We start from the raw sequence: 20,291 nt of genomic DNA on the forward strand, positions 1-20,291 counted from the left end.
AGACTCTGATTTTAAAAGAACTCTCATTGTGCTGTTCATAACTCAACCTCATTTTCATATTCTCTAACTACGTGTCTCTGTGAATTATATTGTGGGTAATTTCTTTGGTTTTATTTTCCAACTCACCAGTTTTTTTTTTCCTTCACCTGTGTGCAATATACTGTCCGACTCATCCACTGAGTTTTCTGTTTCAATAGATTTACACACACACATACTCCTACACCCAGGTATATGTGTCAGTGTACACCCTTGTATGTTTACACACTTGTATGTTTACATATATTCTATCTCTATTTTGTAAACCTGCCTGGTCATTCTTGTTAGCTTGTTTATTGTGATGACTTTATTCTTTATTTCTTTAAACATTGTAGCCATGCCGTTCAATAATCCATAATCCCTGGGACTCTAAAGCAATTGTTTATTGTTATTGTCTATTCTCACTCACAGAAATTTGTTGGTTTTGACAACAAGCTTTTTGCTTCATCTTAATCTGAGTGACTCACATCATCCTAAACTGGGAACACTTTACTCCAGGGGGACACTTTTCTTCTTCTGCTTCTGTCACTGTCCCAGGATCACCTCATCGTCTTGACCTCGCACAGGAGCCCTGGTCCCAACTCCCCACCTCAGCGCCTCCCCAGGGCTTAGCATTCCAACAGCAGCATCACCTCTGCACCCCAGAACAATTCTGAAATGAGGCCAAGAGGATTCTGGCCACAGCCCTGACCATGTGTGGGAGGGGGAGAGTGGGAGGCCATTGGGGAACCCCCCTCTGTCTGGTGAGGCTCTTTGCAGGGTGTGTCCTGTGTAGGGGCTGGTTGTTACGCAGCAGCCGGAGCTCTCCATGAGTCTGGTTGGGCAACACGTTAGAAGCCAAACAATCGGATTTGTGTGGACAGACATTTTGAGGTCTGTTTAATCTTTCTCAAATGGATGTTTCTGCAGATGTCCCCTCACTGTCCCAGGGACACCATCTGCTCAGGGGACTGTGTTGTAGACCTTGTAGTCGTCCTTCTGGGTGACGTGCAGCTTCCAGGGGAAGAGGCGCTTCTGGGAGGGAAGGGCCTGGGCCCGCCTCACCATGAGCCTCACATCCTCATCCGAGAGCAGCCGGACCAGGTCCCCGTCGGCATCCCGGTAATTCAGGGCAATGTCCTCCTTCTGGAACTCCCGCCTGGGTGGGGAAGGTCGGGGTGAGCGAGCAGCACAGCAGCCTTAGGCCTAAGCCCTGGGGCAGAGAGTGGGGCCCATGGAGTTTCGGGGGCTGGGCCTCAATGTCAGAAGAAGTCAGAGCTGGACACAGGCCTTATCACCTGCATGGTCCCACTCCCACCGCACAGAGGGGGAAACTGAGACCCGCAGCGGAACGGAACCCCACATTAAGTTAGTGACGCAGCCCGAAATGTCTTGTGTAGAGTGTGGTGAACACTCAGAAACGGTCGTGGGGAAGAGGAGTGGGTTCGACCAGGCCCAGAGCAGAGCAGAATAAAGCCCACGAGACACCTGTGTGAGGCTGCAGATGACGGAACGAGCTGATGTGGGGTACAGGCAGATGGGCACCCTTACTACCTGAGGGTACAGGCAGACGGGCACCCTTACTACCCGGGGGTACAGGCAGATGGGCACCCTTACTACCTGGGGGTACAGGCAGACGGCCAGTCTGAGCTTTCTGTGGGTAATTTGACAGAATGATTGGAAAACATAAATGATTTGCAAGCACCTTGGTCCCACACCTCCACCTCTAGAAACTCATCCTAAGGAAATAATCGGGCAAGTCACCAAACATGGGACACAATGTTATTTATGGTAGGAAGTGGAGGATGACTTAAAAGGCCAACGAAAAGGGATGGTCCCATTAATTAAGGTGCATCCATAGAATGATACTGTGTAGCCAGTTAAAGTGATATTTATGCAGGGGGCGGGGTGAGCCCTAAAGCAATCTGAGTGTACGTCAGATGGTGGGAGGAGCAAAGCTACGGGGCGATTTCACTGGTCTATCCCTTCCTGTGATTTCCGACAGTTATAAAAACATGAACAGCCATTACTGGCAGAGTCAGGAAGGGAACAGCGCTCTCCTCTCCCTTCTGTGGAAGAATCGTCCAACCTGGGTCCTGGGAGTTGGCAGCTCCCGGGTGGTAGGGGACCCAGATTCGGGTTGTTACCTACAGAGACCTCAGCTCCGACTGCACACCTGTGCTCACAAACTGTGGGGCCTCCCCCAGCACCTGGACCTCCCTGCAGAGCCCCCTCGACTGTAATCCGGGGCCCTGACACCCACTCTGCAGGGCTGGGCTGTGGGTGAAACGCGAAGGCCAACCAGACGCAGACAGCACCTCGATGCCGCCTATTTCTCCTTCCGGTCGCTGCTCCAGGGGATGGGACCCACCCCGACTCCCACCCACGCCCCAACCCCTCACCTCATGAGCTCCAGCAGGTCCTTGAAGAGTGGCGTGCTGCTGAGGTCTTCCTCCACGGCGATGTCCCTACGGGGACAACGGGAATGGCTGAGGAGGCATTAGGCCAGAAGGGGGACATGAGAACCACCCTGGTCAGGCCATGATGGACCTTGGCATCCTGTCGTGGCTTATCTGGAGGACAATGGGGGCCACTGCAGGCTTTCCGTGTGTGTGGGGAGGACGCTGGGGGGCAACATAATATCTGATTGGGGTCTTGGGCCCCAGAACGTGATACGGAGGTGGGAGTGGGGATGGGCAAGGAAGGTGGACCGGCCCCGCCCACAGGCCACGAACTTGATGGTGCTGATGGTGTCCTCGTAGTAATAGCAGCGCAGCCAGTTGGTGGGGTCGTCCTCCTCGGGGAAGTCCTTGAGGATCTTCACAAAGGACAGCGGGAAGATGCCTGTGGCGCCCCGGACGGTGCCCTGAGGAGGAAAGAAAGGGCAGCACTGTCAGTGCGGAGGGAGGCGGGACCACCACAGCTTAGGACGCCCATGCCTTCATCACGGCCGGGAAAGGCAGGCGAGGTCTGGGCTCCCTGGTGTAGCGGGAGGAGAAGTGACAGAGGTCACCATGCCGCACGCCCCAAGGGGAGTTCCGTTTTAGAATAGCTGGAGATCTGAACTTATCGGAAAGCCTGCTATCATCTTTCATTCATTCACTCATTCACTCATTCAGAGATTTCTTGAGCACCAGGTGGCTCTGGGCACACGGAGTGGCTGAAAGCCCTTTGCCTTCTCCCGTGGAGCTTCCACTGTGATGGGAAGTGAGGATGTGCAGGTACGTGGGTGAACTCCGTGCTGAGTCAGACGGCGGTGGGTGTTAGGGTGGAAAATAGAACCGGGGAGGGCGAAGGGGTGCGGTTCCCACTCCACTCATGCCTTCGTTCCCCAGACACCGCCGAGCCCCCGCTTCACACGAAATGGCCAGAAACCTCCCTCTGCCGCCCAGGCCTCTCGCCCGAGGCCCGGCCACTGCCAGGGCTTTGCACGCGCCTTTGTCATCTTCTTCACAGCCCTAGGGAGGACGTCGCTTCTGTCCTGTTCCACAGACGTAGAAACAGGCTCAAAGCAGTCTCTGCGTCTCGCCCGATTCTCCCCTCAACCCAAGGCCAGAGTTGCCCAGCATACTGACACAAAGAACTTTCCAGAAAACAGGAAGGCAACAACCATTTCCTGTTCCTGAAGAATGGCCCGAGATACCCCTCGGGAATCTGTCAGAGCTGATAAAAACCTGTCACACAGAGTTCCAGGACAGGGGGAAAATCAAAACTGCCAAGTCGGCGAGACCGATGGTCCTTGTCCCTCTCCTGGCCCGGATGCCGGGGACCCTGCCCAGCCCTTAGTGTTCCCTTGGGGACCTACCCCACGACCTCCTTTGGACACCACTACCCCGAGAGAATCTTACTTAAGAACGACAGCCCCTAACCTCCCATGTCTGTTCCCGAGACACTGTGGGAGCCCTGACATGCGCCCCACTTGCTGGCTGCGGGGACAGAGCAATTCACATGACAGGCCCTGGCTGCAGAGTCAACTTAACTCTCCCAATGGCCCTGGCCCCTGCCAGACGCCACGCACCCAGGCTGAGTCTCTGTGGGCGGAGACCCAAACAGCTACGCCTCATTTCTCTCTTCCCGGAACCCCGTGAAGTAACAGCAGCATTGCCTCCATTTACAGAAAAGGAAACCACGGGGTTGAGCAAGTTTGCCAAGTCATGAAACTTGTTAAAACCAGAAGGAGGACAGACACCAGACAGGCGGACTCCAGAGCCCAGGCCCTTCATTGCTCCTGCCTTGCTGCCTGTGACAGCAGTGATGTCACCATCCCAGGTCACAGAGCAGCGCACGCATCTCGGCTGCCGCCCAGGGACAAAGTTGACCGCGGCACCGAAGGGCGGCGGCTGGCATCTAGTGGGCAGAAAGCAGGCTGTGGCTGAGAACCCTGCACGAGCCGGCCCGCCCCACGACGGGGAGGGGCCTGGCCCAGTGTCCGCGGTGCCGCAGACGGGAAACCTCGTCGTAGACAGAGAAATGCATCTCACCACGCACACGCCTGTCCGTCTCCCCAGCGTCTGTGTTTCCTGGGGCTCTGCCACAGCCGCCCGGGCTGCAGAGTTCTCGCCCCCGGACTGCACCCCCTCCCTCGGGTCCTTCTTGCCCTTCCTTGTTCCTGATGCCCTCGCCAGACCCAAACGGTCTCACCCCCGCCCTCACCTCCAAACTCACCTCCAGCCAGTCTTTGTTGACCCGACTGAGAAGGAAAATCACATCTCCAGCTTTCAAATTCAGCTCCAGTTTGCTGTTCCCGGTGAAGTCAAACAGGGCCTGGAGAGAGGAGTATGGTAAGAAGGCAGGAGGAAGGGACATCCACAGAATTTCTGCTAAAGTGCTTTCTTTGACATCCCATTTAACAGGTGAGAAAACTGAGGCTCAGGAAGAATGAGTGACTTGTTTGAGGCCATTCTATTAGTCGTCAGAGGAGCTGGGATTAGAACCCAGGTCTCCCTGACTCCAGAGCGGGTGCTCCTTCCACAGCTGCGATGAGGATGGAAGGGAAGGAGCCAACCTCCCCGCACCCCCCTGGCCCCCCAGGCCTGTGTGGGCTTCGGCACTCCCACAACCCCCCGTCACTGACCACGCCGGGTCCTAAATGCATGTCTTTATGTGTGTGTCCTCAGGGAGTTGTGGGCTCCTAAAGGACAGGGCTTGTCTGTGTCCCCTCCAAGCAGGGCTGGCCCAGCAGGGCCGGGAAAGCTGGCTGAATGGGTGCTGGGTGGACACATTCTCTTCTACCTCTGCGTGTGCAATATTCCCCCGCTGTCAGCTGGGCTGGGCTCCTCGGCACCCAAGGCTGAGGGTGCAGGTAGAGCCCAGTCCTAGACGCTAGCCAACGCCCAGCAGGAGGGGCTCGGGTGGGGAGGGGCAGGCCTGCAGGTACCTCTGCTCTCGGAGCTTCCAGGCGGTCTAAGGTGGCACCTTGTGGGGACTCGCTCTTGCTGTGGAGAGAAAAGAGGAGCCATCAGCCCCCTGGTTCTCTCAGGCCCAGCTCCCTGCTTCTGAGACAGAGGCCGGAAAGGCAGGAGGGAGAGGACACTAAAAATGCAGGTACGACTGCTCCTGGGGCATCACGCTCGGCCCCTGGAGGGGAGATTGTACCCACTTTGGGACCAGGGAGCAGAAGCTGAGAGAGGAGGGCGTGGGGACGTCCAATCAGTGCCATAACCTGCCAGATACTTCACACCTGTCCTTCCTTCTGCTCCCTACACCCAGCCGCTGAAGTCACGTGACCATCCTAACATAGCAGGCTTGGAGAGGGGACACGCGCTGCTCCAGGGCCCAGGGCTGCCATGTGGCTGGGATGAACTCCTGTCTGGGTGCTCAGGAGAGACGGCTGGGCACCTGGGGGTGCTGGCTGGAGGAAGGAGGGGGAGTGGGTGGGGAGGTCAGGGCCCAGGAGCACCGCCCCCGGACTCCGGGCAGCAGCAAGCTTGCCTTTGGGCTCCAGCGCCATCTCAGTGGCTTGGAGTTTCAGTGATTATTTCCTGTGGGACAGAACTAACCTCTCCTCCTTCCCTTCCTCCTGGGAAAAGAGGGAGCTGGAGTGCCTGCTTAGGAACAGGGGCCCTTGCTCTGGCCCGTGGGGCTGCAAGGACCCGGCACTCACACTTTCCGGGTGCGTGGGCGGAGCCGGCGGAGAGCCTGGGGCACCTGCTCCGAGTCGTAGGGCGACTGATAGAAGAAGATCCGGACGTCTTCGTCCATCAGCACCCAGATGGGCAGGCTGAGGAGGCCCTGCGTTTGGGTGAGAGGACAGGACGGGCAGGTGGTCAGCAGAAGGGTCTGGGCGTCCCACCCCAGCTGCTCCATCCCTCGCCCCCACACTGAACCCCTCTTCTCTGCCTGATAACACAAACAAGGTATGTTTGAACAATTCCAGTAGGCTGGGGTAACATCTCCCAAGCTTTGCTCCTGGTTTCAAGGTCAGGAGGGGCCAGCTGGCTTGAGAAGAGCTCAATTGGAAAAGACCAAAAAGCCTCCAGACACGGCACCAGAGGGGGTGCCCGGTGATGGGATGTGGTGGCAACTGCCCAGCATTGCCCTCGGTGCCACACTGTGTGACCTCACTCCATCTCCTGGTGACCTGCGAGTCAGGGTCACAAAGCTGAAGGGACCTGCCTGAGGCCACACAGAATAGTAAGTGACAAAGCTGGAGTCCTCAGGGCCATCTGCCACCACGGCCCATCCCTTAGGTCCATGTGAGAAAACAGTGGGGAGGGAATAACCCAAATAACCCCAATGAACACCAGTTGGAGATACTCCGGCCTTTCCCTCACACCACAAAAAAACTTCACCTCATAGCACAGTGGGGGAGACTGAGGCTGGCAGGGTAGGATGTGGTGAGGTCAGCACCCTCACTTGATCCCAGGCTGGTTGTAGCCCCTCAATGCAAAGACCGTGAGGCGTGAGGACCCAGAACCCGGCAGGGTCCCACGGTGCACACTGCGCAGGTCCCCACCTTCAGCCACACGCCACTCTGGCCCCCAGGAGCCCTGTGGTTACAGGTCTGCGTGCTGAAGCCCTACAGGCAGCCTGCACCCAGACCCCCTCAGGAAATCCCACCGAGGCAGCAGGGCGGGAGGAGCGGGGAGCTCCATCCCGGAGGGACTGGGAACGCGGAGTCCGGGACAGACACAGCTGTCATCGGGGAGGGTCTCGGGGCCCAGGCGCAGGGCTGGGCTGCCCCAGGGCTCAGGCTCCAGCTCGGCCACTCACCAGCTGGGTGAGCCTGGGCCTCCATATGCCCATTCATGCAGTGGGGGTGATAACAGTATCTCCCTTGGGGGCTGTGTAAGGAATAAATACGTAAGTATGTGCACAACACTTAGAACGGCACTGGGCATCTAGCAAGTGACCGAGTGAGATATCACCATTGTGGCTGTTCTTTGTGTTACAACACAACACCGTGGGTAAGAGCACGACCCTAGTGTCTCAAGGATGTGTGTTCAAATTCCATCCCTCCTACCTAACTGCTCTGTGACACTGAGTGAGTGACTCTACCTCTCTGTGCCTTCTTTCCTCACTTCAGAATAATAGGAATAATAATATCTACTGCACACATTATTGCAGAAATTATCAATAAATAAGCACATTCATTCACCTGCCAAGAGCACACCTAGAGACTCCCTGGTACTAGCCAGTGCCCCACATAGTTCCAGGGCATTGTCGTTATCACGTGACCCATGTTCTTCATCAGGCCAGAGGTGAGAGCAGTGGGTGTGGGCTTTTCTAATAGCCATCCAGCAATAGGACAAGCAGCTAGATCAGGGGGGAGTGGTAGTGAGCTCCCCATCTCTGCAGGTATGCAAGCACAGGATATGGTTACCATAGCATATCCCTGCACTGGTTGATGTCTGGGCTTGAGGAATCAAGTTGGACCTGGATAGGCAGAGATAGGACCCTCCCTGCTGCTGGCCACTGAGGCCAGGTGTGGGACAGGGAGCCCCAGCTCTGCGGCCTCTTCTCCCCTGTGCCCCCCCCCCAGCACACAGTCCTCTTCCAGCTCTTTCGGAGGAGGGTGGGACTTGTAGCCGTGCCGTGGGAGCAGCTGTCACAGCGCGCCCTTGGGAGAAGATGCCTCCAGTGCTGGCTCCCACAGCCACCAGGGAGGACAGGTGGGCCATCTGCCCCCTCCTCCCGTGTCCTCTGCACCCCTCCTACCCTTCACTCCACTAGGTTCATAGTTTCCAAAGCACTGTCATGTCCTTTTCTCCATGTATCCCAAGGCCACTCCTATGAGGCCGGAGATCTGGATGCGCCGTCCTATTTCATAAGAGGGAAAACCGAGGCCTAGAGAGGATGGGCAAAACCTGCCCCATGTCACTGAGACCGTCGACGCCAGAGCAAAGACTAAAGAGACTCCTAGCTCAGTGCTCTACAGTCGTGAGGGTGGAGAGGCGGGTGAGCCCTCCGGTCTGCGAGCGTGCCGCTGGGCTATGAGGAGGGCTCCCTTCTCCAGTTCCTTTTCTATTTAAAGATTTTATTTATTTTTAGACAGGGGAAGGGAGGGAGACAGGGAGAGAAACATCGATGTGTGGTTGCTCCTCGTGCGCCCCCTACCAGGACCTGGCCTGCAACCCACTCACGTGTCCTAGACTGGAACTCAAACCCGCAACCCTTTGGTTAGGCACTCAGTCCACTGGACCACACCAGCCAGGGCCTTCTCCAGTTTCTTGAGGTTGCCAGCAAGCCATGGCTTGTATGCCTCTAATGATGGGGTGCTCACTACCACACAAGGACCATTGTCCCTTTCTGACCTAGCTCTGTTTGATGAAATGCCTTTTCTGACCAATCTGGCTTCTGCTTTTAAGATGCTCCTACCTCAGTCTCCTCCACCTCCTAAGGATGCAGAAATTTGTAAGTTGGGGAACATAGAAGGGCACCAAGCCAACCCTCATGGATGCAACTAATATCCAGCCTGCACCCTGACAAGGGGACCTTTCTCTAGTTCCTGCAAAGGCGCTGTGTGACAGAGCTGGGGCCCTGGTCCATCGTGCCCCTGCTATATAGGCCAAGTCTCTTTGTGATGTTGTGACCCACCTGACCATTCCCTCTGGGCAGGCACCAGGTCCCATTCACTGCTGTGTTGGAACGCCAGGCACTGACAGTGTATTTGTTGATTCAAAGCATTGTTCCTGTGCCCTCCCCCTGTCCCACTCCTGCCCTAGAACCCTGAGAACACATCTGGCTTCTCCCCCCAGGCCAGGCATTTAAGGACTGAAGGTGCAGTCCATCAGAGCAGGAGAACCAGCCCCAGGTCCCAAAGCTGTGCTCAGAGGGGGTCCCTGGGCCCCCCCCCTTACCTTCATGTAGGCGTTGAGGGCAGGTATCCGCATCTCAGCGATCTCCTGTTTCACACCCACATAGACTTTGGCTGAGGAGAAGCAAAGCGTGTCCTCCCCACTGGTCCGGGCTCCTCCCCTCACGTTTCCACCGTGCACCATCCCCCCCACCCACATGCGCTCCATGTTTTCCTTGTTTGGGTTGTCCCTGAGTTGCCTAACTGCACCCCCGTCCCCGCACACACGGGATTCTTAGCCCCAAAAGGGCAGGATCTCTGCTTTGCTCACAGCTGGGTCCCTTCACCGTGGCCACACGTTCAAGTCGCCCAAGGAGCCTCAAAACCCCCGCTGTGTTGGACTCACTCCAGAGCAATCGGATCAGAACGGCGGGGGGTGGGCCTCGGGCATCAGGGTGTCTGAAATATCGCATGACTTCCAATACGCCGCCAAAATTAGGAACCACGGGTCTAGAATGTTGCCCAAACCAACCAATACTTGTTGAGTGGATGAATGAATCTTTCTTTAAAAGCAAGATGGAGTGTTTGGGGGAGGGTGGAGGGAAACAGTGCGGGTTGGAGTGTGAGGGGTGGCCGACCAGAGACAAATGTCCTCTCCGGGACCCTCGGGTGGGGCTCTGGTAGGACCACCCACCCAGAGACCCCCCATCCGACCAAAGCCAGGGATCTATAAGGAGACATTGGAGGAGGCACAGGTGAGGCAGCAGGGGGACCGGCAGGCGCCGCTGTGACAGAAGCTTGGAGAGGGCTTCCTGGAAGAGGAGGCCAGACAGGAAGATGAGGCCTGAGCGGCGTCAGTGTTAACAGGTCACGAGGAGCGCAGTGCAGTGGGAAGGGAAGAGCTGAGACCCAGGCGGTGGGTCGGGGAGGAGGTGGGAGATGAGAAGGGGAGAGAGGGAGGGAAGATTTACTGTGAAAGGAAGGAAAGAGGAGCTCTGAGGGCTCCTGGGCTCCAGGGGCCGGCTGCACAGATGCTCACCCGTGGCCCATGTTTATTCAGAGATGGAAAAGGGCTGAGCCTGCGTAGAAATGTGGTAGAGTCGAGGCAAAAAGGAGAAAGTGCACAGAGAGCACGCAGGACAAGCTGTCGGAGGAACCCCCGAAGGGAGGGGGCGTCGGATGAAAGCAGGAGAGACCCTCCTTCCTCTGCAGCCCAGAGAGGGGGAAGCAGACGGTGCAAGCAAATCCAGCTCCCAAGAAGGACAAAAGAAGCCAGGAGCCACTAGGGGCCAGTGGCGTCAGCCTCTCCTGGAGCTGGGTGAGGAGGAACCACGGCATCTGCCCAGACAGAGGAAGTAAGAGCTGGTAGACGTGGAGTTTGAGCTTGAGCTTGAAGAAGGGAAGGGCAGGAAGAGCTCTGGGTCTGGAGGATGGATGCTCGCATGCAGCTGCAGGGCCTGGAGGGACCTCAGGAGCACGGGGGTGGGGGTCTCTCCCACAGGGCTCAAGTGGGCAGGACTGAGAGGTGGGAGGTTCAGGCCTGTCCAAGGTGTGGGTTAGGCTCGAGTTGGGCGGGAAGGCCAGGGGGCAACAGGTGGTGGGACTGTTCAGAAGCACAGGTGTGACGCACACAAGCTCCCAGCAGAATGGGGAAGCGGGGCCTGTGGGGCTGGGGGGGCCAGGACCGCAGAGGTAGAGGGCGGTTTTCACGGAGTGGCCCAAGGGAGAGCTGGAAAGGCCTGACTCAGGGGCAGAGGCCGGTGCTCACGTGCCCCACACCATGGCCACGGTCGCTGTGGATGGTGGACGCATTAAAGATCAGTGGGCCATGGGAAGTCAAGACCTATGAGGCAGGAGAGTGAGAAGGTGGCCCATGACTGCCGGGAGGGGGGGCATGGACTCAGTGGGCGCTTTTAACATGGGTTGGGGTTGACCGGCTGAACCGCGTCAGCAGAGCTGGCAGAAGAGCCCATGGACAGTTTCGTCCACTCTGCCCACAGCAGGACTGGGACCGGCCTACCTGGGAGGGTGGGCAGGCTACAGGTCAAGGGGCTGCTCTTGCTGTCCGGCCCGTACCGCTCCTCCAGCTTGCTCTGCAAGGCGTAGAACTGGCGGTAGCGGCGGTAGATGAGGTACTTGGAGCCCCCTTTTGTCTTCACCTCGATGACAAAAACCTAGGACAGAGGCCAGGGGTAGGACCTCGGAAGCCAGGAACAGAGAGCAGGATGTCCCGAGGGCCAAGGGTTAAACAGGGTTTCTCAGCCTCAGCAGCACAGGCCTTGCTGGGGACAGTCCTGGGCATGCAGCCCGTGAGGCAGCCTCCTGGGCCTCCGCCCCCTGGGTGCCCGTGGCACTCCTGCCCCAGGGGGGAATAATAAAAAATGCCTGAAGGTACACGCTGCCACTGTGCCCTGGAGGACAGACCCGCCCTGCTGAGAACCGCTGGGGGGAAGTTAAGAGATGGGAGAGGGGAAGGTCCAGGGACGTGTCTTACAAAGTGGCTGGTGAAGCCCCTCTTCTCCTCGATGTCGGCGATGTTGGCTGAGATGGCGACGTCATCAGGAAGCTGTTGAAAGTCGCTGAGGAAGGCAGGCAGGAAAGACGCCCTGGTTATCGCCCCGATCTTTTCTGGAGGTCCCGCCGGACATGAAGTGGTGAGCACCGAGAGCCCAGGCTGTGTCTGGCATCCCTCATTCAACACCCCTTCCCGGGCCAGGCCAGCACACACGGGTCAGAACTCAGAGTGCAGGCATCTGGTGATGCGACCACAGATCGACAGCCATGCGTGTGACAGTCTAACGTCGTCTGCGACTGAATGGCCCGGCCAGGACCGGCACTTCAAGCACATCCTCTGCCTCGGACCCTGCTCTTGGACCCAGGTCACCAGGGTGAACAAGGCCAACAACACATGCTCCACCGAGAGAATGGCTAATTGTGCCCAGGCTGGGGAGAGGTCACAGGGGAGGTAACATTTGAGCCTGGAATCCTCCAGGTAGGACATGCAGGGAAGGCCTTCTGGGCAGAGGGAACAGCATATGCTAAGGTTCTGAGGCCTGAGGAATAGTCAGGAGACTGAGCAGGCAGATGAGGCCAGGCAAAGGAAGGTCTCTGGTGCTGAGCTAAGGAAGTTCTGTAGGCTACAGGGAGCTACACAAGCCTTTGGAAGAGAGTGAAAACAATACAACCCCAGCTTTAGGAGGCCACCACAGGCAGCTGGGTGGAGAAGGAAAAGAGGGCAGAGGCTTGAAGGGAAAGTGTACCACTGGCGCTCCAGGCAAGAGATGATGTGATGACAGAGAACAGGCAGTGACAGGAGGAAAGGACAGGAACAGGGATACCACTGTTAGCAAACACTGTTTCATTTGTTATGTTGTGCTTCTTCCTGCTAGTCAGGCTCCAATTTTGTTGACAATGGCAAGAGGCCTAGCTCCAAGGTGATGGACCATGATTGGGCTATGCCAAACATAAGGGTCCCATTCCTGTCTCCCAGACTCTCTTGCAGCTAAGAACAGCCATGTGACCAATTTGGCCAATGAGACCTAAGAAGGAATCTGCACAGGGGCCTCTCAGAGTGTTATTTTTCTTTTTCTTTCAAAAGTTTATTTAGTATCAAGCAAGAGGAAACTGCCTAATGCTACAGAACATTTCAAGATTTGAGTTTCAAAAGAATACCACATTATTTGCACTTGTAATTGGCTTCCCTTTTTATGCAGGTTAGCAAGAGAAAAAAAAGAGCTAGCATGTGGCAGAAAGGTAAAATAACCAAATTCTATGGAAACCTTTAAAATGAAAGGTGAGGCTTGTGTTAAAGGATGAATGAACATATTTGGTAAACCTATTTTTTTGTTTAACACTAGTTAATCAAAGTTATTTTTTCCCTTTTGATAACTTTTTCTTTTTCCATATACAGACTGGAATTAACAAAATTTTACCTCTTTTTTTTCTTTCTGCCCAGGCTGATGTTTCCACAAAGTAGTGTTAAGTTCCATCCACTCAGATTTTAAGCATTTTGATTTATTTAAAAAGGGATTCTTTATAGAAAAAAATGCTTTGAACAGTATAGGAGCCCCGGGCTGGCAGAGACTGGCCGTCTTATAACTATAGCAGCACACTCCCTACCAGCCACGTGGCTCGTCTCTGTAGATGCCCCTTCGCCGTCCTGGCTGGTGGTGCCTGGTGTCTTGAGTCAGCCCACTCCTCTGCCCACAGGAATCGTACGTCTCATCACTGAGTGCCATCCACAGTTGTAGTAACCAACACACCTCCCAGCTGGGTGCTGCAGCTGTTGGCACAGGAACCATAACCCTGGCCATCATCGGTGCTGGCGTATCCGACCTCAGGGCCATACACTCCATAGGACTCCTGTGTTGGGGGTGGCAGCCGAGGTCTGTGGCCAGTTGGGGAAACCACCTCTTGCTCTGGGCCCGGAAAGTCCTCTTCCCCGACGTGCTGGCCCTGGTGGGTAATAGGAAACTGGCGACCCTCGTGGTGCGCCAGCTCCAACTGGCCAGCGGTGACCTCTCCCCGTCTCCGGGTTATCACTTGGGCGGGCACACCTCTTGCATGCAAGGGGGATTTAAGCAGCTGGCACGCCTGCATTTCCTGAGCCACCATGCACGTGTGATGACCCCTGGAGCTGTGCTAGCCTGATGCCATCATCAGTGCCACGCACGTCCCCGCTGGCACCTGCTTTTGTGGGCAGGGGGGCAGACTCCAGTGCGGGCGTGGAGCTGTGCCTGTGGTCAGGGTCCTTTGCTTCCGCCCTTTCCCTCAGCTCTTCATCCTCTGCCTGTCTCTCATGGAACCTTCTCCACGGACAGGCGTTTCTGTCAACCGCATCAGTGTACTTTTCTCATCCTTTCCTTCTCCTTTTTGAAACTTTCTATTTCTTGGCTCACCAATCATCAGTGTGCCCACAGGTGAGACCCAGGGAGTCCGGCAGGTAGTTCTCCATGCTCGCCGGCCTCTCGGGCCCTGGGATTCAGACTTGAGGTGGACAGGCAGTAAAGGACCCCAAAACCTCCCACCACGCCCATGCCTCAGGGGCACGGAACCCGGGTCAGACACTGTGGCCTACCCAAGCCAGGAAGCCAGCCTGGTGGCAGTGGCAAAGGGCAGAAACCAGCTGCATAGCCCCGGTCCGCCCGCAGTGACCACTTTCCTAGTGTCCCGTGCTGGCGACCACTCCTCCCAGAAGCACCCCCGAGCTCCTGCAGGGCCATGCAGGGCCGAGGGCCACCCCACGCTCTCTGAGCCGTGCAAGGGAGAGGGTTTGCATTCCTGATCTAGAGACATGGATAGAGCTAGCACGGTCTCCTCCCTTCTGCCCTCTGCCTGCCTTGAAAGCAGGTATGACGTCTGGACCTGCAGCAGCCACCTTGTATCCATGAGGCAAAAACATGTGGAAGACCGAAGGAAGCTCTGCGACACTGGTCCCAAAGTCACTGAGCCGCAGAACCAGCTGTGGACCCTGGACTTCTTGTTATTCGAAAAATTAAACCCCTGTTTGTTTATACTAACATCAGTTCCTCTGTCCCCTGCAGCCGTATGCATCTCCAACAGACACACTGCCAGTTTGCTGGCTGTTCCTGAGGGTGGGTGGGTGGGTGGCTGGGGAGCAGAGTGGGTGGACACAGACTCCCGCAGGCCAGTTTGGGAGGCTTCTCAGGCACGTGGGTCGAGGTCCGGCAAGAGCTGGTGTGCGGCTCTGGAGCTGGTTGGGGCCTCTGAGTGGCAGTGGGCGACGTGAGAACCATCTGCCCGTGGCCATGGTTAAGACCCCCAGAGAAGAGCAGTGAGCAGAGGGAGGGGCTGAGAGACACAGGTGGAGGAAGAGCACTCGGACAGCCAAGGAAATGGAAGCAGCCGCCCAGTCCAGCCACTTGCGGACACATAAGGAAATTAGTAGCAATTACGACTCTGCTACTGCAGCAACTGGGAAACAGGGCGGGCGCTGGGGGCAGGGGCTGCCATGGCCGGAGCCTCTGATCTGATCGGGGACTTCAGGAGATACTGGTTTCCAAGTCTGCACAGCCCGTCTCAGCCCCTGCTGCTTCCCCGTGTGACCTGGGCTGCTCGGGGTCTCGGCCTACTGCCGGATGCAGGAGGCTGCCACTGGGAGGTGACTCAGGGTGGCAGAGGGCAGGCAGAGGAAATCTCCACCACACCCAGAGTTGGTAGACACTGGCAACCGACCTCCCCACTCACTTTCCACACATGCCCTTGTGGTAACACCCTTGGGAAAGGCTTCCTCCTCCACATTCTCCCCTGAGGCTGTGCCTTTCATGGGTATTTCCTCTGTAATATGACTGGGGTGGGGCAGGAAAGAACCAGAGGGGTAATGAGGCCTTGAGCAGGGAATTGGGCAAGTTGGGTAATAGTTACCACGGCTCACTATTTCCTGAGTGCTCACTGAGGCACAGAGTGTTTAATATGCTTGCCCAAGTAGGTCGAGAGGCTGGGCTGGCCCTGGTTTGAAGCCCAAACTTAGATAAGACCCAGCCCTTCCCAGCCTCAGGTTCCCACCTGAAGTAATAATAACAGCAAACCCTCGTAGGTACCTGCTGTAGCTTACTGTTCTGAGCACGCTGGGATGCGGCCCCTGCCTGCCTGAATCTCACGGCCCAGTGGAGAAGCCAGTCACTAAACAAATGGTGACATGGCTTCAATGGGCACAGATGCTATACAGGAAAAGTGCACGGTGTTCTGAGCTGCAGCGGAAGCTGACCGTTAGTCTAGCCCCTCAGAGAATCAGTGTGCAGCAGCGGGCAAGAGAGCTGGGCAAGCAGACACTTCTGGGACGGGGGTCACATGCACGGGAGAGAAAAGCAGGAGTGCTGTGCAAGGACGAGGGCTGGGCGCACTCACACTGAGAGTGGTCAGGGAGGGCTTCCCAGAGGAAGCAGCACCAGGTCAGCGGGGCAAAAAGAGGAGCTGCTACAAGGACGTCAAGCAAAGGACACATGGAGTGCCAAAGGCCCTGGCCTTGCAAGAGGGGCCAAGTTCAAGGATCTGCAGTGGTGGGAAGGGGTCTTCTGAGTGCATCTGAGCACAGAGCTAGAGGGACAAAGCAGTGAGAGAGGAACGAGTGAGACCAGCGGGGCCTACTCACTTGTGAACGACCCTTGTACCTTGCCCTGGGGTGGCGGGGGTGGAGAAGGGGCCATCATGAGAGGGCGTCAGGTACAGGTGGTACAGGTGGAAGAGGGGACTCCAATCCCCGGCTCTGCCGTTGCCAGCAGGGACCTTGGGAAGACTCATCCCCAAGCACCCAGAACTGTGCCAGGTGCATAGTAGGGGCTCAGCAAGGGCCACCGCTGTGTCTGTGTTTTAACAAGTCCCCTGGTGGGAAGTATGGGGATGGTCTGGTTGCCTGCTGGGTGGGACAGGGGTGCAGCGACCCCCACCAGCTGTCCCCCTAGAATAACCATTCCCCTGGAGACTGAGCCAGGGCCCCTCAGAGCTGAAGCCAGCTCAGGGTCCCCGCAGGCCAGGACGCTCAGGGCTCACACAGTCACGCACAGTCCACCTGGGAGCTTGGGCAGGCGAGGCCGAAAGTTGGAAAGACCCTTAGGTGGCAGCTGGTTCAGGTTTTGTGGTTCCTGCACACAGTAGGTGCTCAAACCCTGTTTGTTGGAACTAAACACACTACCCCTGAGTAGTCCTTTCCAGCCTCAGGCCACTTGGGTCTCAGGAAGTCCAGCCGTGGGACTCTGTCGCCCGCCCATTGGATCCTCTGCTTCGGCCTCGAACAGAACGAATGTAGGGCCTGCTTTTGAATAAGGTTTCCAAGGGACAGGGAGGCCAGAGACCCCGGGACCTGGCTCGGGGTTCCCATGAAGGGATACAGGGGGCAGCCATCCTCCTCTGAGGGGCAAGGGCAGACCAAAAGTACCAGGGAGTGAGAGGGAGGGACACACAGTTGCCCGGCCAGCTCTTGGAATCCTCTCTCTGACCCACGGACCCTGAGAAACAGGAAGTGCCACCAGCCTCTCGCAGCAGCTGTTTCCTGCAGGTTCAAGTTTGCATGTCAGACCCAGCTGACAACGAGAACTTGTGGGGAAGAGGGGCTGGAATCTGGTGGGGACAACCCCACTCAGTGCCCCAGCACCAGCCTCTGTTGCTCATCACCGAGGCCATTTGTGATCTGTCCTGTAAGCATGGGCTCCTCCCACCCCTTCCTGAACACACACACAGACCTGCCTTCCTTTTGCCATTCGAGCTTCAGAAATCCCACTCCGGGCCCCATTTCCAGCCAGTTCCACCACAGGCCCTTCGCTGCCCGCTTCGGTCCAGACCAGCCTGACCATCTCCAGCGACCCTCTGAGTCCCCTCCTCACTGTCAGCTCACTCTGCTTTTGACTTTACCCGCTGCCCCAATGCTGGAAGGCAGGCGCCAAGCCCTGAGTCCTCCAGCCCCCGGAGGCTGCAGCACAGGCCTGGCTACTGAGGGAGCCTTCGGACACGCCCCTGAGATGAGCCTCAGCCCCAAGAGGCTGCGCTCCGAGTGCAGGCCTTGCCGCTTGCTGCCTGTGCCCTGGGGAGGTCCTCTCTTCTCCCTGGGCCCCTGTTTTCTCATCTGTATGACAACAGGATTGGACAAGAAGGGTCTATGGACATTTTCCCACCCAAAGATCCACTCATTTATCCATTCAGCAGCATTTACTGAGCATTTAGTCTGTGCCAGCATTGTCCTACATCTGAGGGATGTGACAGTGATTCAAAGAGACAAATACTGTGCCCTCGTCAAACTCTGTTCTAAAGGCGGAGCCTGTGATAAAGAAAACAAATGACTGAATCTAGAAGGTTATGACAGTAACACAAGGGCTGTACAGAAAAAAGAAATAGGGCAAGGGGTCAGAGAACAGTGAGGGGTTAGTCAGGGAAGGCTTCTTGGAGGAGGTGACATTTGGACCTCGCTCTGGATAATGAGGGAAAACAAGCAGTGTTCTGCATTCCATCTGAACAAAAGATAGAAAGCCATCACTGACTATGGTGTGGAGCAGTGAGCCCAGTCAGGGAGACAGATCACCTGCAATCCCATCTAGACTCTGCCACCCATTCCTGTGTGACCCTGGGACAGTCACTGCCCATTTCTGAGCCTTGAGTCTTTATCTGTGCCTGAGGGAGGTGAATCACAACTTAATTTTCTTAAAATGGTTCCAAGAGTCTGCACTTCTGAGTATTTGGGTTCTGACTCAGCCCCAGCCTCTCCACTTTTGATATTAATAAGGGGGGTGGCAGGAGGACCAGCCTCTGTCCCCTGAGGCCTGCTGGGAACAGTGGGGACGCCTGGGAGGGCAGCACCATGCACTCACCTCTTAGCCCGCAGCTGCTGGGCCACAGCCATTGCCCTCAGCAGTCCAGGAAAGTGGGGGACAGAGGGCCTCAGCCAGCCAGCCAGGCCAGGCTGGGTTCACCTCTCACTTCCCTCCAGCCACCCTGCGTCTGGGCCGTGGTCTCAGGGGTCCGCGGGAACCGCCTTTGGGGAGGTGCTGCCCCTGCTTCTCTCAGCTCTCGAAGAGGCCCCTCCTCCTGGCTCTCTGGGTCTAGCCAGTGGCCCACACTTCCTCTTCCCCATCCCCCAGCTGTGCTGCAATCAGGGAGACGCACCCCCTCAGAGGTCAGATTTGCAGGAACCTGCTGACCTGGGGGATTTGGGGACTTCCTCAATGCCCATTCTTGGTACCAGGCCTCAGGTGGGCATCAGAGACAGGGTCTCAGTGCTGGCTCAGCCACTAAGGGGCCTTGTGACTCACCAAACCCAACCTGTGCAGCCTCACTGCTGAGCCCTTGCCAAAGGGCGTCCCTAGGCTTGGAGTGCTGGGCTCCACCACGCCACCACCCAAGCGCAGCTCAAATGCCACCTCTTTCAGGAAGCCTCCCTGGTTCCCCCAACAGGTAGGGCTCTTCTGTCGTAGTAGAGTGCAAAGGTCGGCTTATGCTCCACCTTCCCCTGGAGCCCTGCCTGTACCTTCCTCATTGGACCTACACGGGACTGGTACAGCCCACCCTCTCTGCAGGGCTGCTAACCAGAGCGAGCGCCTGTTACAAACCTAATCACACCTTCTGTGCTGAAACTCCCCCACTGCTCACCCTGCACTCAGAAGAAAGTCCAAGCCCAGCCCTGCCTCCCTCTGAAGCTCTCAAGGTCCCGCTGGCTTCCCCAGCCCCTCCCCCACGCTGCCCCTTCCCACACTGGCCTCCCTCCCGTTTCCAGATTGCTCTAAGATGTCCGCCCCTCAGAGCCCTCGAGCACACTCTTCCTCTGCTGGAATGTTCTTCCCCGGCTCCTCTGGGGCTCAGTTAGGAAGTGCCCTCTCTAGCGAGGCCTGCCTTTCCCGGCTCTGTGAATGAAGGCGCTCCCTGTGCTGTTCTCCCCACATCCCTGTACTTGCTCTTTGGAGCCGTTGGAACTGCTGTCATTTCATACTCATCTGCATATTTATATGTTTAACAACAGCCTCCCAGGCTATTGGGTGCTGCAGGGAGCTCTCTGCAAAGTCCCCAGCCACACACACACTCACATTCACACTCACTCACATTCACACTCACTCAAGCACTACAGATGCACAGCAGAAAGACAGCAGAAAGGGTGGAGACAAGGGCGCAGCTGTGCCCCGTCATCAATGAGTCACAGGATGGGCCCTTCTGACTCCCTCAGCCCCCCAATGCAGGCTGCCATAGCACCCCCAGCACTGGGACAGGCGTCTGTGGGGACAGAGTCAGCCGGGTGGAGCCTGGAGCCAGGGTCTCCCACTGCAGACCCTTTGTCATCTCCCAGACAAAAGGACTGGGGACAGGAGCCATCCTCAGGATCCCAAGGGCTGTCTGGCTCCGAGAATGGAGAGCAGCTGGCAGCCTCAAGCCCTTCATCTGAACCTCTTCTCTGTCACCCCAAGGGACCTGCTGCCCCAAACAGGGCTCAGGGTGGAGCAAAGTCCCCAGGAGAAAACATGCTCTGGGCCCAGCCCCGCAGCCCAAACCGAAGAACGTGTCTCTCTCCTCATCCAGGCAGTCGGGGCCAGAGCTTCCTCTGAAC

At 56.9% G+C, this 20,291-nt stretch overlaps 1 protein-coding gene across 1 annotated transcript; it reads right to left on the reverse strand.

The window, feature by feature from the left end:
- Nucleotides 1–314: 314 nt before the first annotated feature.
- NCF4 (neutrophil cytosolic factor 4) lies at nt 315–18,789 on the reverse strand. The gene is made up of 10 exons (XM_037160394.2): nt 18,568–18,789; nt 11,745–11,829; nt 11,271–11,424; nt 9,315–9,385; nt 6,119–6,246; nt 5,393–5,450; nt 4,681–4,779; nt 2,751–2,881; nt 2,418–2,483; nt 315–1,174 (listed from the first exon to the last, which is right to left on the reverse strand). The coding sequence occupies exons 1-10, from the start codon at nt 18,597–18,599 to the stop codon at nt 979–981; spliced, it is 1,020 nt and encodes a 339-aa protein (XP_037016289.1). The 5' UTR covers nt 18,600–18,789; the 3' UTR covers nt 315–978.
- Nucleotides 18,790–20,291: the final 1,502 nt, after the last annotated feature.

The sequence above is a fragment of the Artibeus jamaicensis genome, unplaced genomic scaffold (assembly GCF_021234435.1).
Source record: "Artibeus jamaicensis isolate MK-2021 breed Jamaican fruit bat unplaced genomic scaffold, CSHL_Jam_final contig_233, whole genome shotgun sequence".
NCBI lineage: Eukaryota > Metazoa > Chordata > Mammalia > Chiroptera > Phyllostomidae > Artibeus > Artibeus jamaicensis.

Coding starts and splice junctions, on each gene's coding strand:
- NCF4 (XM_037160394.2), bottom strand. CDS start 18,599: ATGGCTGTGGCCCAGCAGCTGCGGGCTAAGAG. Junction 11,830..18,567: donor CAGCAGCTGCGGGCTAAGAG/GTGAGTGCATGG, acceptor TGCCTTCCTCAG/CGACTTTCAACAGCTTCCTG. Junction 5,451..6,118: donor CGCCCACGCACCCGGAAAGT/GTGAGTGCCGGG, acceptor TTCTCTCCACAG/CAAGAGCGAGTCCCCACAAG.